This window comes from Trachemys scripta, chromosome 3, assembly GCF_013100865.1.
Source record: "Trachemys scripta elegans isolate TJP31775 chromosome 3, CAS_Tse_1.0, whole genome shotgun sequence".
In the NCBI taxonomy this organism is placed as follows: Eukaryota; Metazoa; Chordata; order Testudines; family Emydidae; genus Trachemys; species Trachemys scripta.
Window position 1 is genome coordinate 200,958,275 of NC_048300.1, and position 12,301 is coordinate 200,970,575.

The 12,301-nt window shown below is 64.9% G+C and overlaps 1 protein-coding gene across 1 annotated transcript in view; it reads left to right on the forward strand.

Annotated features, from left to right (window-relative positions):
* Window positions 1-12,301, forward strand: part of LOC117875558 (SCO-spondin-like) — a gene marked incomplete at its 3' end in the record, with an annotated part of 79,927 nt that overhangs the window by 23,613 nt on the left and 44,013 nt on the right. Inside the window, 12 exon segments of the mRNA XM_034766936.1 lie at window positions 813-993; window positions 1,392-1,486; window positions 1,848-2,104; window positions 4,673-4,807; window positions 5,376-5,578; window positions 6,164-6,291; window positions 7,339-7,448; window positions 7,846-7,995; window positions 9,612-9,705; window positions 10,191-10,591; window positions 11,172-11,402; window positions 11,829-12,023. Coding sequence (XP_034622827.1) covers window positions 813-993; window positions 1,392-1,486; window positions 1,848-2,104; window positions 4,673-4,807; window positions 5,376-5,578; window positions 6,164-6,291; window positions 7,339-7,448; window positions 7,846-7,995; window positions 9,612-9,705; window positions 10,191-10,591; window positions 11,172-11,402; window positions 11,829-12,023 — 2,180 coding nt within the window.

Sequence of the window (12,301 nt, forward strand, 5' to 3'; positions counted from 1 at the left end):
GGGGGCTCAGCGGGAGGCGCTGGGCTGTGGGGGGGCGGGGGCTCAGCAGGGGGCGCTGGGCCACGGGGCAGGGGTGTGGTGGGGGGCTCAGCGGTGGGCTGCAGGGTGGGGGCTCAGCGGGAGGCGCTCTCCCCTCAGTCAGTGCTGCCCATGCTGTGCTAGGGGCGCTGTGCTGCCCTTAGGGACCCCCAGCGCTTTTTGGGATGAGGAGAGGACCGGCTGGCTCCCAGGAGCGCTGGCAGAGGGGGCCCGGTCGCCTGACCTGGGTCAGGGGTATGAAGGGTGACCCCCCCGGTCCTGTGGCCGGGGCCGGGCTGCCCTGACTCCGGTGGCTCTGGTGACACCGTATAGAGCCTGCAAAGGGCAGGGGGACCCCAGCGGCTGTGAGGTGCCCACGGGGTGCATTGCCAGGACTTGTGGGCTGCCCCACTCCTGAACCAGTGCTTGGGGACGTGCCTGTTCCAGGGCGGCGCTGAGTCTCGTGGGACCTGGGCTGGATTTGTGCGGGGCGCTGCCGTGCTCTGGCTGGGAACCTGGGGGGACGCGCAGGGCCATGCAGGGGCACGAGCGGAGAGCTGGTTTTCACGTAGGAGCCGCTGGAGTGCATCAGCCTGGTGTCCTGCACCGAGCGTGGCCAGGCCCAGCTGTGTCCGGGGTGGTGCCAGGACCCCCCAGTGGGCCGGGCGTGAGGAACGCTTCCCCCTAAAGCCTCCATCCGCCGTGGAGGGTTTGATCCCTTCCCTTCGGTCTCCGGGCGGGCGGGCGGGTCGCTGCGGGCGGGCGTTCCCCTTACCCGTGGCCCTGCCTTGCAGCGTCTGCGTGAACGGGCTCTGGAACTGCACTGACAACAGCTGCCCCGAAGCCGCCTTCTGCCCCGGGGAGCTGGTCTACGCCTACGGGTCCTGCCTGCGCACCTGCGCCACTGCCGAGGGCAACCTGAGCTGCCCGGGGCTCTCTGCCGGCTGCGTCTGCCCGCCAGGCACCGTCCTCCTCGTGAGTCTCTCGTCCCCCCCCGGGCTCTGCCCCAGCCTGTGAGCAGTGGGCCAGGCACGGGGGGGGGGGGGGGGCAGTCATGGACACCAGGCTTGAGGCTGTGCCCCCAGCTTTGGGACGGTCTCTGGGAGGCCCCTTCACTGGGCCAGCTCCCCAGGGGTCCCGCTCTGCCTCCAGGGTGAGCCACGCGGCCTCACCGCCCCCTAGACTGGCCCTTGCGCCTGCACCTGGGTTGACCCCCAGCTTGGGCTCGAGCCAGAGAGGAGGTGGGCTGGATCCCCCCTTCCCCTCGCAGATCTGCCCAACCCAGAGGGAGCTGGGCCACCCCCACCCTGCCCTGGTCTCCTGGGAGCTCTGGGGCCTCGAGGCCATTCTCAGGCTCCCTTTCCTCCTCCCAGAACGAGCGCTGCGTCTCCCCGGATGAGTGTCCCTGCCACCATAACGGCAGGCTGTACCAGCCCAACGACACCATCGCCAAGGACTGCAACACCTGGTAAGGGCACCCAGGCATCCGACGGCCCAGCCTCTCCTGGCTGCCGGCCCTGACCGGGGATTGCCATGTGGAGCGGGCGGGAGGTGGTGTGGGGCTGGTGTGGGGGGCAGGGCTGGGGCTCGCGCAGGGCTAAGGAGCGAAGTGGGATGTGCCAGAGCTGTGCCTAGGGCTGGGGGTGCTGGCAGGATCTGGAGTGGTGTCAGGGCCCAGGGTTGGGGGTGCTGGCAATGCCCAGGGTGCTGGCAGTGCCCAGGGCTGGGGGTGCTGGCGATGCCCAGGGTGCTGGCAGTGCCCAGGGTGCTGGCAGTGCCCGGCTCTGCAGGGTGGCTGAGCCCCGACACCCCTCTCCTTTGCTGTGCAGCGTGTGCCGGAGCCGTCGCTGGCAGTGCAGCAGCCACCACTGCGCGGGCACCTGCGTGGCCACGGGAGACCCGCACTACGTCACCTTCGACGGGCGGCCCTTCTCCTTCCTGGGGGACTGCGAGTACGTCCTGGCACGCGAGGGCAGCGGCCTCTTCACCGTCACCTCCGAGAACGTGCCTTGCGGCACCAGCGGCGTCACCTGCACCAAGTCGGTGGTGGTGGTGATCGGGAACACCGTCGTGCACCTGCTAAGAGGTGGGGAGCGGGGGCAGAGCCGTGAACCGTTCCAGGAGACGTGAGCACGAGGGTCCCGGCTGGCCCCTGGGCAGGCCAGGCCAGAGCCAGGCTCTCCAGGCCAGCGTGTCCCAGCAAGTAGCAGCTTGCGGGTTCCCAAGCCAGGCTCAGTTCGTGTCTCTCTTTGGGGCCCCTCTGCACTGGCTCCCTGCCCAGCTGCTGCTGCCCCACAAGCCCCACGCGGACTGCACCCGCCGGCTGGCAGCCACAGCCAGCTCCACACGCGGCCCTGCAGGGGGGTCCTGCGCTGCTTCTGTGCGTCCGGCTAAGGCCTCTCTCAGCAGCCATGCGGGCGCTGCTTCCAGCCACTGGAGTCCGGCCACCTCCTGGCAGGGCTCAAACCAGGACCCTGCCCCTCGCCTGGCCAGGAGGAATGGGGTGTGCACTGAGAAGGGAGGGGATGGGAGTTGAAAGTTCCCTGGTTAGCAGAGTCATCAGAGTTGAATTGTGTGGTGCAGTGTATTGTATTGTATTGTGTTGCAGTGCGGTGTGATGCATCACAGTGTTGTGTGGTGCATTCCATTGCATTGCATCACAGTCTGATGTGGTTCATTCCACCATTGCATTGCAGTGTGGTGTGCTACATTATACAGAACTGCAGTGCGGTGCATTGTATTATATTGCAGTGTGATGTGTTACTGTAACAATGCTGCCTCTGGTGGGACACTTCTGAGAGTATCAATTCAGGACAAATTGCTTAACACAGGGCAGTTACAGCCCAAGGCTGGGGTCCTTTGCACACCAAGGCAAACCAAACCAGCCCGACAGAGAAGACTTCGGTCTCATCCCACTGGCTAACCACAAGTCACGCAGGCAAGTCCCTCAGACACTCCAGTTTCCCAGTATCACCACCAGTGCCACTCATTATGGGGACAAATGGTTATGAAAACCAATACCCCAGTAAAAGAAAAAAGGTTCTCTCGATCCCAAAGGACCGAGCCCCAGAGCCAGGTCAAATGATAACTTAGATCTTATCTAAAATACACGCTATAGCCAATTCTTATTAACTAAACTAAAATTTATTAAAAAAGAAAAGAGAGAGAGTGTTGGTTAAAAGAACAATATTCAGACAGACTTGAATTCAATTCTTGAGGTTCAGATACATAGCAGAGATGAGCTTGTAGTTGCCAAAAGTCCTTTTAGAAATAGTCCGTAGGTTATAGTCCAATGTCCATGTTCAGGGTGACTCCAGTCAGTGACTGGGGATCTCAATCCTTGTGGGTTAAGGTTTCCCCCTCTTGAAACCCAAAGCAGATCTGAGATGAAGCAGGATCGTGTCCCAGGGTTCTTATACATTTCCAGCGCCTTTTGGCCTGAGAAAACATTAGGCCTAACTCTCCTTCTCCAAAACATCCTGGCAATTAGCACAGGGTAATTTATCCATGTCACAGAGTGTGGGGGAACACAAGGCCCTGCACCCCCGGCGTCCTGCGATTCACCACGACTCTCAGCCAGCCAGTAAAGCAGAAGGTTTATTTAGACGACAGGAATACAGTCCAAGACAGGTCTTGCAGGCACAGACAACAGGACCCCCCTCGGTTAGGTCCATCTTGGGGTCCCAGGGGCACCACAGCCCACCTTGGGAGGTCAGAGCCCCGTTTGCCTCCAAGCCATGTCACCAGCCAGCTTCTGAAACTCTGCCTTCAGCGACCCCTCCCACAGCCTTTGTTCAGTTTCCCGGGCAAAGGTGTCACCTGACCTCTAACCCCTTCCTGGGTTCTCATGTTCCATGCTCAGGTATTCTCCATTGGTCAGTCTCCCACCCCCCAATGCAGACTATCCTAGCCACACTCCCCTGTCAGCATTCACACACCACAGTAAGAACGGTCCCAGTTCGTCACAATCCATTACACAGTTCAGATACAGGTTACCACAACCTTCAAAGAGACATAGAGACAATAATACTATTTCACTCAAGTATCATCATAAATGTTAATATTCCTTTTTTTTGGTCTTTGAATCAAAGCTATAGCAATAGACAAGACTTGTTTGCTTACATCACAAGCCCTGAGCAAACATCTCCCCTTCGCTCTCTAACAATGCAGACTTGCATTTCACAGCTCTATTCATTTATACATCTTCCTAACCATAAGTGCAGTCATGGGTCAGGTCAGTCTGTGAGTTAATTAACTCTTTCCGGCCCCGTGTCACCTTTCAATGAGATATCATATTATATTCATAACGTCACAGATACATTGCATTGCATTGCAGGGCAGTGCGATGTGGTGTTGCATCATAGAATGGTGCGGTGCATTGCGTCGCATCATGGGTTGTTGCCTTACGTTGCATTGCAAAGCGGTGCATTGCGGTGCGTTGCATTGCAGGGCATGGCGTTGCATTGCATCACAGAGTGGTGCGGTGCGGTGCGGTGCATTGCACCATGGGGCAGCGCAGTGCCGCATGGTGCCGTGCGTTGTTCTGCACCGTGCCGTATTTCCCAGACTGTGACCTGTGCAGGGCCCTGCGGCTGGGGGGAGCTCCCCAAACACTGACTGTCCCTCTACGCTCTGATTTTCTACCTGTGACCAGGAAAGGACGTGACAGTGAACGGAGTCTCAGTGCGGCCCCCAAAGACCTACAGCGGGAATGGCCTGACCCTGGAGCGAGCTGGCGTCTTTCTCATCCTCATCTCCCAGCTGGGGCTCAGCGTGCTCTGGGACGGAGGTGAGGCCCTGCCAGGCCGAGGGGGCGGGGCCCTGCCAGGCCGAGGGGGCGGGTCCTTGCCAGGCGGAGGGGGCGGGACTCTGCCAGGTGGGACGTGGGAAGCACATGGCTTGTTTCCCTGATGGCAACCTGGGCTGTCACCTGGGCCCTGCTGCCCTTCCGTGACTCCTGGAAATCGGTGAGAACGGGAATTTCTTCTTCCATCTGACCTGCCCTGGGGCCGGGGCAGGGTCGCTCCTTGTAGTCCGTGCTCCAGGGCTCTGCCCAGCCTAGTCAGAAACCTCCCTAGCCATGGGGCTGCCCCCTGCCCTGTTCTGTCTGGTGCATCTCCCTGCCGGGGACCGATCCTTATCCTTGCCGTACAGGCAGGGGCACCCAGCCGTCCCCCCGCTGCAGTGAGATCCTGGTGGTACCCTGGAGTCAGGCTGAATTTCCCCCAGAGCCTGGGGGGCGGAGGGGCTGGAGGGGGTGGGGCTCCCCCCCGCCCTGATGGAGCTCCTGGGAATGCAGAGCTCCCATCCCTCCCCCCAGCAGAACCCCAAGCCCACTGCCCTCTGCCCCCCCCCAGGCACTCGGGTGTACGTGAAACTGGAGCCCCGGTACCAGGGCCGCGTGGCGGGGCTGTGCGGGAATTTTGACGGGGACACAGAGAACGACTTCACCAGCCGGCAGGGCGTCGTGGAGCCCACCTCTGACCTGTTCGGCAACTCCTGGCGCGTCAGCCTCCTGTGCCCCGAGGTCAACAACGAGGACTTCGAGCACCCCTGCACCGTACGTCCCGGAGCTGGCGGGGGAGAGGAAACCTGTGCCGGCAGGGGAGCGCTGTGCTGGGCCGAGGCTGGGGCGCCAAGGGCTGGAGTGGGGCAGGGGTGGACGGGACGCGGGACGCGGGGTGCTGCGGCGGCTGGGAAGTCGGGGTGCGGGGACGTGGGGGTGCTGCGGCGGCTGGGAAGTCGGGGTGCTGAGCTGCAGGGGTGCTGCGGGGGCTGGGAAGTCGGGGTGCCGAGATGCGGGGGTGCTGCGGGGGCTGGGAAGTCGGGGTGCGGGGACGTGGGGGTGCTGCGGTGGCTGGGAATTCAGGGTGCTGAGCTGCAGGGGTGCTGCGGCGGCTGGGAAGTCGGGGTGCGGGGACGTGGGGGTGCTGCGGCGGCTGGGAAGTCGGGGTGCCGGGACGTGGGGGTGCTGCGGCGGCTGGGAAGTCGGGGTGCTGAGCTGCAGGGGTGCTGCGGTGGCTGGGAAGTCGGGGTGCCGGGACGCGGGGGTGCTGCGGGGGCTAGGAAGTCGGGGTGCCAGGACGCGAGGGTGCTGCGGTGGCTGGGAATTTGGGGTGCTCACATTCCCATCTCTGGTTCCCAGGCGAACGCTCACCGTGGGACCTGGGCCCGGAAGCGCTGCAGCATCATCATGCAGCACCTCTTTGCCCCGTGCCACGAGGAGGTGCCCTGCCAGCAGTTCTACGACTGGTGTGTCTTCGATGCCTGCGGGTAGGTGCCGGGGACTGGGCTGGCAGGGGGGCAGGCTCTGGGGCCTGGGCGCTGAGCGCCGGCGAGGGAAGCTGTCCTGGATCCCCAGGCCCGGTGCTCTGGCGCGGCTCTGGAACGGGTCCCTGGGAGGACCCCTCTGTGTGTCACCCCCTCAGGGTCCCACTCTCACAAGGGTCCACCCTCAGCTTCCCTGCCTGCTGGGACACGTCCTTCAGGGTCGGTCCTAGAGCTCTCTGACTTCTCTTTAGACCCAGTCCAGGAGCTTCCAGCCCCCCCCCGACCCCTCCCCAGCCCTTTGTCCTCCAGCTGGTCTCTCTCTCTCTCTGTCACACACACACACACACTGGGAGGGCGGCTGTCTATGGTCGTTTGTTGCTAGGTGCCAAATGTCTGGGCAATTACAATGGGCATTGTCTTCTGGGACTGTCCATGGGCGTGGGCCCGAGGCAGCCCATCCCTCCGGGGCTCTGCAAAGAGTAAACAACCCTTCCCCCCACCTAGTTACCCATGTACCACATTGGGGAAACCGAGGCACGCTCAATATTCATACCACACACTCTGAACAATTCCCACTCCGTCACAGGCGGCAGGGCCCCCTGCTGTTCCCTGCAGCCCGTGGTCTGTGCAGGAGTTTGGGCTGAGAGCCGGGCAGCGGGTGCTGGCCTCCCCTGGCTCTGCTCAGGCTGGCCCTGGGGATCGTGAGGGGCTCAGGACCGACGTGAGGGATGCTAGGGAGGGAGCAGGGGCCCCTCTGAGGCTCGGCGATACCAGCCCGGCTCCTAGAGAAGAGGCAGGGGTCCGAGTTTGTGTGTCCCTGGGGGGTCTGGGTGCACGGGGGGAGCTCCGGGCTGAGTGGACCCCGGTTGGCTTCCCCCTGCCCTCAGGTCTGAGCATGGAGTCCGGGTTCCCCTCCCCTTCCACGGGCTGTAGGGGAGCCAGGCTGGACACGGAGATGAATCCCCCGCCCAGGCCACCCACATCTGGCTTGTGAGCAGTCTGCACCTCTCCCCGGCTGCTGGCGGCTGACGCGGCGCCGTGTGTTGGCAGGTGCGACTCCGGAGGGGACTGCGAGTGTCTGTGCACAGCCATCGCTGCCTACGCCGAGGAGTGTAACCAGCGCGGGGTGTACGTCCGCTGGAGGAGCCAGGAGCTGTGTCGTGAGTGTGTCCCCCCCCCCCGGGGCTGAGCCTGGAGAGAGGGGCTGGGCGGCCGTGGGCAGAGCTCCCGTGGGCCAGGATGGGCCGGGGCTCCCCCCAGGGCTCACAGCCGCGGGTTCCATGGCAGAGCGTGTCCAGCCGCGGGGATCCGGCTAGCTGTCAGGGCTGGAGAGGGGGCGGGACGGGGGGCGCCTCAGCAGAGCCCAGGCCCTGGGGTTTTGCCCTCTCCCCCCACCCCTGCCCCAGCGGGTGGCAGCAGCAGCTTTCCCAGGCCAGGCTGGAGGCGGCAGGGCCCTGGAGGTGTGTGTCCCCGGGGTGGGGCCGTGTGCAGCGTGTAGCCCCCGGAGAGCCAGCGCCTGGCCGGTGGCCGTGACCCCCGCCTGTGTCTCCCTGCCAGCCATGCAGTGCGACAACGGGCTGGAGTACGAAGCCTGCGGCCCCGCCTGCCCCCAGACCTGCACGAACTTCGGCCTGGAGCCCCCCGAGCACTGTGATGCCATCTCCTGCGTGGAGGGCTGCTTCTGCCCCGACGGGCGGGTCCTGCATGGTGAGCGGCTGGGGGCACGGTGGTGATGGGGGCAGGGCGGTGATGGGGCGTTGGGAATGTGGTGGTGATGGGACCGGGGCAACAGGGTGCTGGGGGCATGGCGGTGATGGGGATGCAGTGAAAGGGGCGCTGGGGTGTGGGGAGACGGAGCCTGTCCCAGGTGTGACTCGGGGCCTGGGATGGGCCACACTGAGTATGCCCCACTCAGGGCAGGCTGCCAGAAATGGGGAGACAACCCCCAAAACTGGGATTTATTCTGGGATTATTCCAGGGGGAGGGATAGCTCAGTGGTTTGAGCACTGGCCTGCTAAACCCAGGGTTGTGAGTTCAATCCTTGAGGGGACCACTTAGGGATGGGGCAAAAATCTGTCTGGGGATTGGTCCTGCTTTGAGCAGGGGGTTGGACTAGATGACCTCCTGAGCTTCCAACCCTGCTATTCTATGATTCACCGAACCGGTAACAAAAAGCGACTCGCTCTGGAGTCACCACATTGGTTCACAAGCAGCCAAAACCACAGTCCCCCTTCAGCGTTCCAGCCCGGGGCTCCCAGCCAGACAGGGCTCGTGTCCTGAGAGGTCACTGAAAGCCCAATTCACCACGTGAGAGGTGCGCCCAGGCCCAGGGACCAGACACTTCCCTCCAGCTCAGTGTGTCTCTCAGGCCTTACCAATATCACGCTGCCAGCCAGTCCCGAGCGAGCCAGCTAACGATTTCTGAAGAAAAGCAGAGCAGAGGGCGATTGGCTGGTTAACGAATCTCACGTACGTGTGATTTGCAGCGATGGAGCAGGCCGCTGGCTTGCAAAAGTCTCTCTGGCAACTTCCAAAAGATTGGCTGGGTCTCAGTCCGTTGTCCGAAATGCCCAGAGCAGGAAAGAGGCAAAGCTGTGATGTCACAGCCCAGGTGCATGGGAAGTTACTGGCCCAAGATGGAGTCTTAGGTCACATGGCCTTGCGTGGTTTGCTGACTGAGGGGCAGCTACTGACCCCGGGCGAAAGGCCAGCTGGGTGGGAGGAGTTTCTCCAGTGGCCCGTTGTGAGAGTGTCCTTCATCGGCCACCAACAGCTCGCTGGCTAGCCCCGATGTCAATCTCTCTGGGGGTGTCGCCCGGGAACAAACACCAGTTTGAGATACCGATGCACAGCCAATATTCCTCCTTCCCATACCCAGCTGACACACGCATCACTTACCAAATCGTAACTCTTCCGGTGATGCCTTACGTGATACACTTTGTACAAGATTTGAGTGATAGAGGGGTCACCTTTCCTATACACAGCGTCCCAGCAGGTCTGAGGGATGCTGCCTCTCCCAGCCCGGTGCCCCTTGGTGCCACACTGTGCCAGCCCCGGAGCCGGGATGCCCAGGACTCCACCCTAGTTCAGAAGCAGGCTGTGGGAGACGCCGCTGCCCGCTCTGAACGCGCTGGGGATGGGCTCTCACCCCCCAGAGCTCAGGAATGGGGGGGGGGGGGGGGAGGCTGTCTCTCTCGGCGCTCCCCTGCAGCCCTCTTGGCCGGGTGTGGGGCCCTGAGTCCCCGAGCGCCCTGGGGTTGGCAGTGGTAATGTGGGGGATCTCCAGGGCCCAGACTGCATCGCTCTCCTGCTTGCCCCAGCAGATGGCAGCTGCATCGATCCCGCCGAGTGCCCCTGTTTCTGGGAGGGCATCTCGTTCCCGGCAGGCGCTGTGGTGAAGCAGGAGTGCAAGAACTGGTGAGTGCGGGCTAGTGCCCTGCGAGCCGTCTCCCCTGGGCCAGCTCCCTCCCGCTCATCTTCCGGGCCTGCCTCCGCCAAGCGCCCTCGAGCATCCGGGGGGGCATTGCCACAGCCCAGGGGGCTCCCCACCAGCCCCATGCCCTGAGGTGACAGCCAGGAGAGGCCATGGGCAGCTCCCTCAGGGGTAGGTGAAGGTCAGCCATCCCCGCCTGCCAGCTGGGAGCTGTGCCCTGTGTCGAGGGGACTGCTGTGGGCTGTTACGGATGGCCAGGTCCCAGCAGATCCCATAGAGCCCTCCCCGGGCTAGATCGGACTCTCTGGGCACTGCCTGCCGCAACCTGTAACACCCCCACCCCCTTGGGAGGCAGTTCCCCCCCACACACATACACACGGGCGGACAGACATCACTCCGGAGCTTTGCTTCCGCTCCGTGGCGTCCCTGCCCGGCGCGGCCCTGACGCCCGCTCTCCCTCGGCCCGCAGCACGTGTGAGGCGGGGCTGTGGCAGTGTGATGCGCCCACAGAGCCCTGCCTGGTCCTGCCCCGCTGCCCCGAGGCGGAGTTCGCCTGCCGCACGGGCGGGCGCTGCGTGCCCAGCGCCTGGGTCTGCGACAACGAGGACGACTGTGGGGACGGCTCGGACGAGTTCTGTGTGCCCAGCTGTGCCCCGCAGCAGTACCAGTGCGCCAGTGGGCAGTGCGTGGCCTGGGGGTACCGCTGCGACGGCGCCGCCGACTGCCTGGACCATTCGGACGAGCGCGACTGCCCGGCGCCCGGCTGCGCCCAGCAGGAGTTCCGCTGCGCCAACGGGCGCTGCATCCCCCGGGCACATGTCTGCGACGGGGAGCTGGACTGTGGCTTCGCCGACGAGTCCGATGAGGCTGGTGAGTGACGGGCTATGGGCCGGGCCTGGAGTGGCAGGGCTAGCGAGAGGCAGTGCAGGGCCACCCACCTGGCCAGCGGGCTACCGAGCCAGGCCCTAGACCCTGTGTGCTGGGGCCCACGAGAGGGGCAGAAAGGTAGGTGAGGTGACGCCCCGCCTGTGCCCCTCTGGAGATCCCCAGGCAGAGGTCCCAGCCCTGGCCCCTCTGCACGCGGGGCTCAGAGTACGGGGCCCTGGTGGGTGAGTCACTGGGGGGCTCCCGGAGCGGAAGGCAGAACAGGCCCTGCATGGTGAGTGACGGGGGGGCTGATCCCATGGCAGAGCATGGGGCCTGCTCCCTCCTGTCGGTGCCACCGGCTCCCGGTAGCTGAGTGCCCGCTCCCTGTGGAGACCCTTGGGGAACCCGGGCCCCGTTCCCGGTAGCTGAGTGCCCACTCCCTGCGGAGACCCCAGGAGAGCCTGGGCCCTGCTCCCGGTAGCTGAGTGCCAGGTTGCCAGACATGTGCCGTTCCCCGGGGAGCCTGGTGCGGGGATGTGGGCTGTCCCGGTGGGAGGAGTCTGACCCCGTCTGGCCCCGGCAGGCTGCAGCCCCCCGTGTGGGGCTGGGGAGTTCGGCTGCGCGGCGGGACGGTGCCTGCCCTATCTGCATCGCTGCGATGGGCACGACGACTGCGGGGACTTCAGCGATGAGCGGGAGTGCGTGTGCCCCCCCGGCGACTTCCAGTGCCCGGACGCGCTGTGCCTGCCGCCGGCCCTGGTGTGTGATGGGAAGAGGGACTGCCCGGCTGGCACCGATGAGTCCTTCTGCCCAGGTGAGCTGCTGGTCCACCGCCCCGCATGGCTCCTCTCTCCCCACGCTGGCCTCCCCCGTGGCTGTGCTGGGGCCACCCACCGCCCAGGGGCGACAACCCCCTCGCCAGGCCTGGCCTCGCCCTGCTAGGACCGTCCTCCATGGGCAGCCACCCCTTCACCCCAGCCGGGACGGCCACCCTCCTCCACCCCTCAGAGCCCCGCCATGCCGCCGTGCAGGCCCTGGAGTGAATGCCCTGCTCGTGAGGGGGCCAGGCTGCCGGCCCGAGAGCCTGAATCCCCCTTGGGAGCTAAGTGTGGGCAGCAGTGAGAGGTGCCAACCCGCCCGCCAATGCGCCTCCCCCTGCACTGGGGCCTGCACTGGGAGCTGCCCTTGGCCGGGTGGCAGTGTGTGACCGGGCAGCCCCTCTGAATTCTGCCCATTGCAGGCCGGGTGACCTGTGCCCCGGGGCAGCTGCCGTGCCCGGACGGCTCCTGTGTCAGCCGGACGCGGGTGTGCGACGGAGCCTGGGACTGCGGGGACGGCTCTGACGAGAGCCCAGCTCGGTGCCTGACGGCGCGGCCCAGCCCTCTGCCCACGGCGCTGCCCGTGACACTCCTGCCGCTGGCCAACCGCACCGCCGGTGAGTGGGCCAGGGGCTGCCGGGGCGGGGGGCTGCCGCTTTCGCACTCTGGCCCGTCAGCGCCAGTGGGGCACAGATCCTGCCTGCTCCCCACTGTGCCCCTGCTGGGAGCTGCCCCCACAGCCAGTGCCCAGCCCCTACCCCCCAGCGCCCCCAGCCGGGCACTCCCCCCACAGCCGGCGCCCTGCCCCCTCCCCACAGCGCCCCCAGCCGGGCACTCCCCCCACAGCCAGCGCCCTGCCCCCTCCCCACAGTGCCCCCAGCCGGGCACTCCCCCC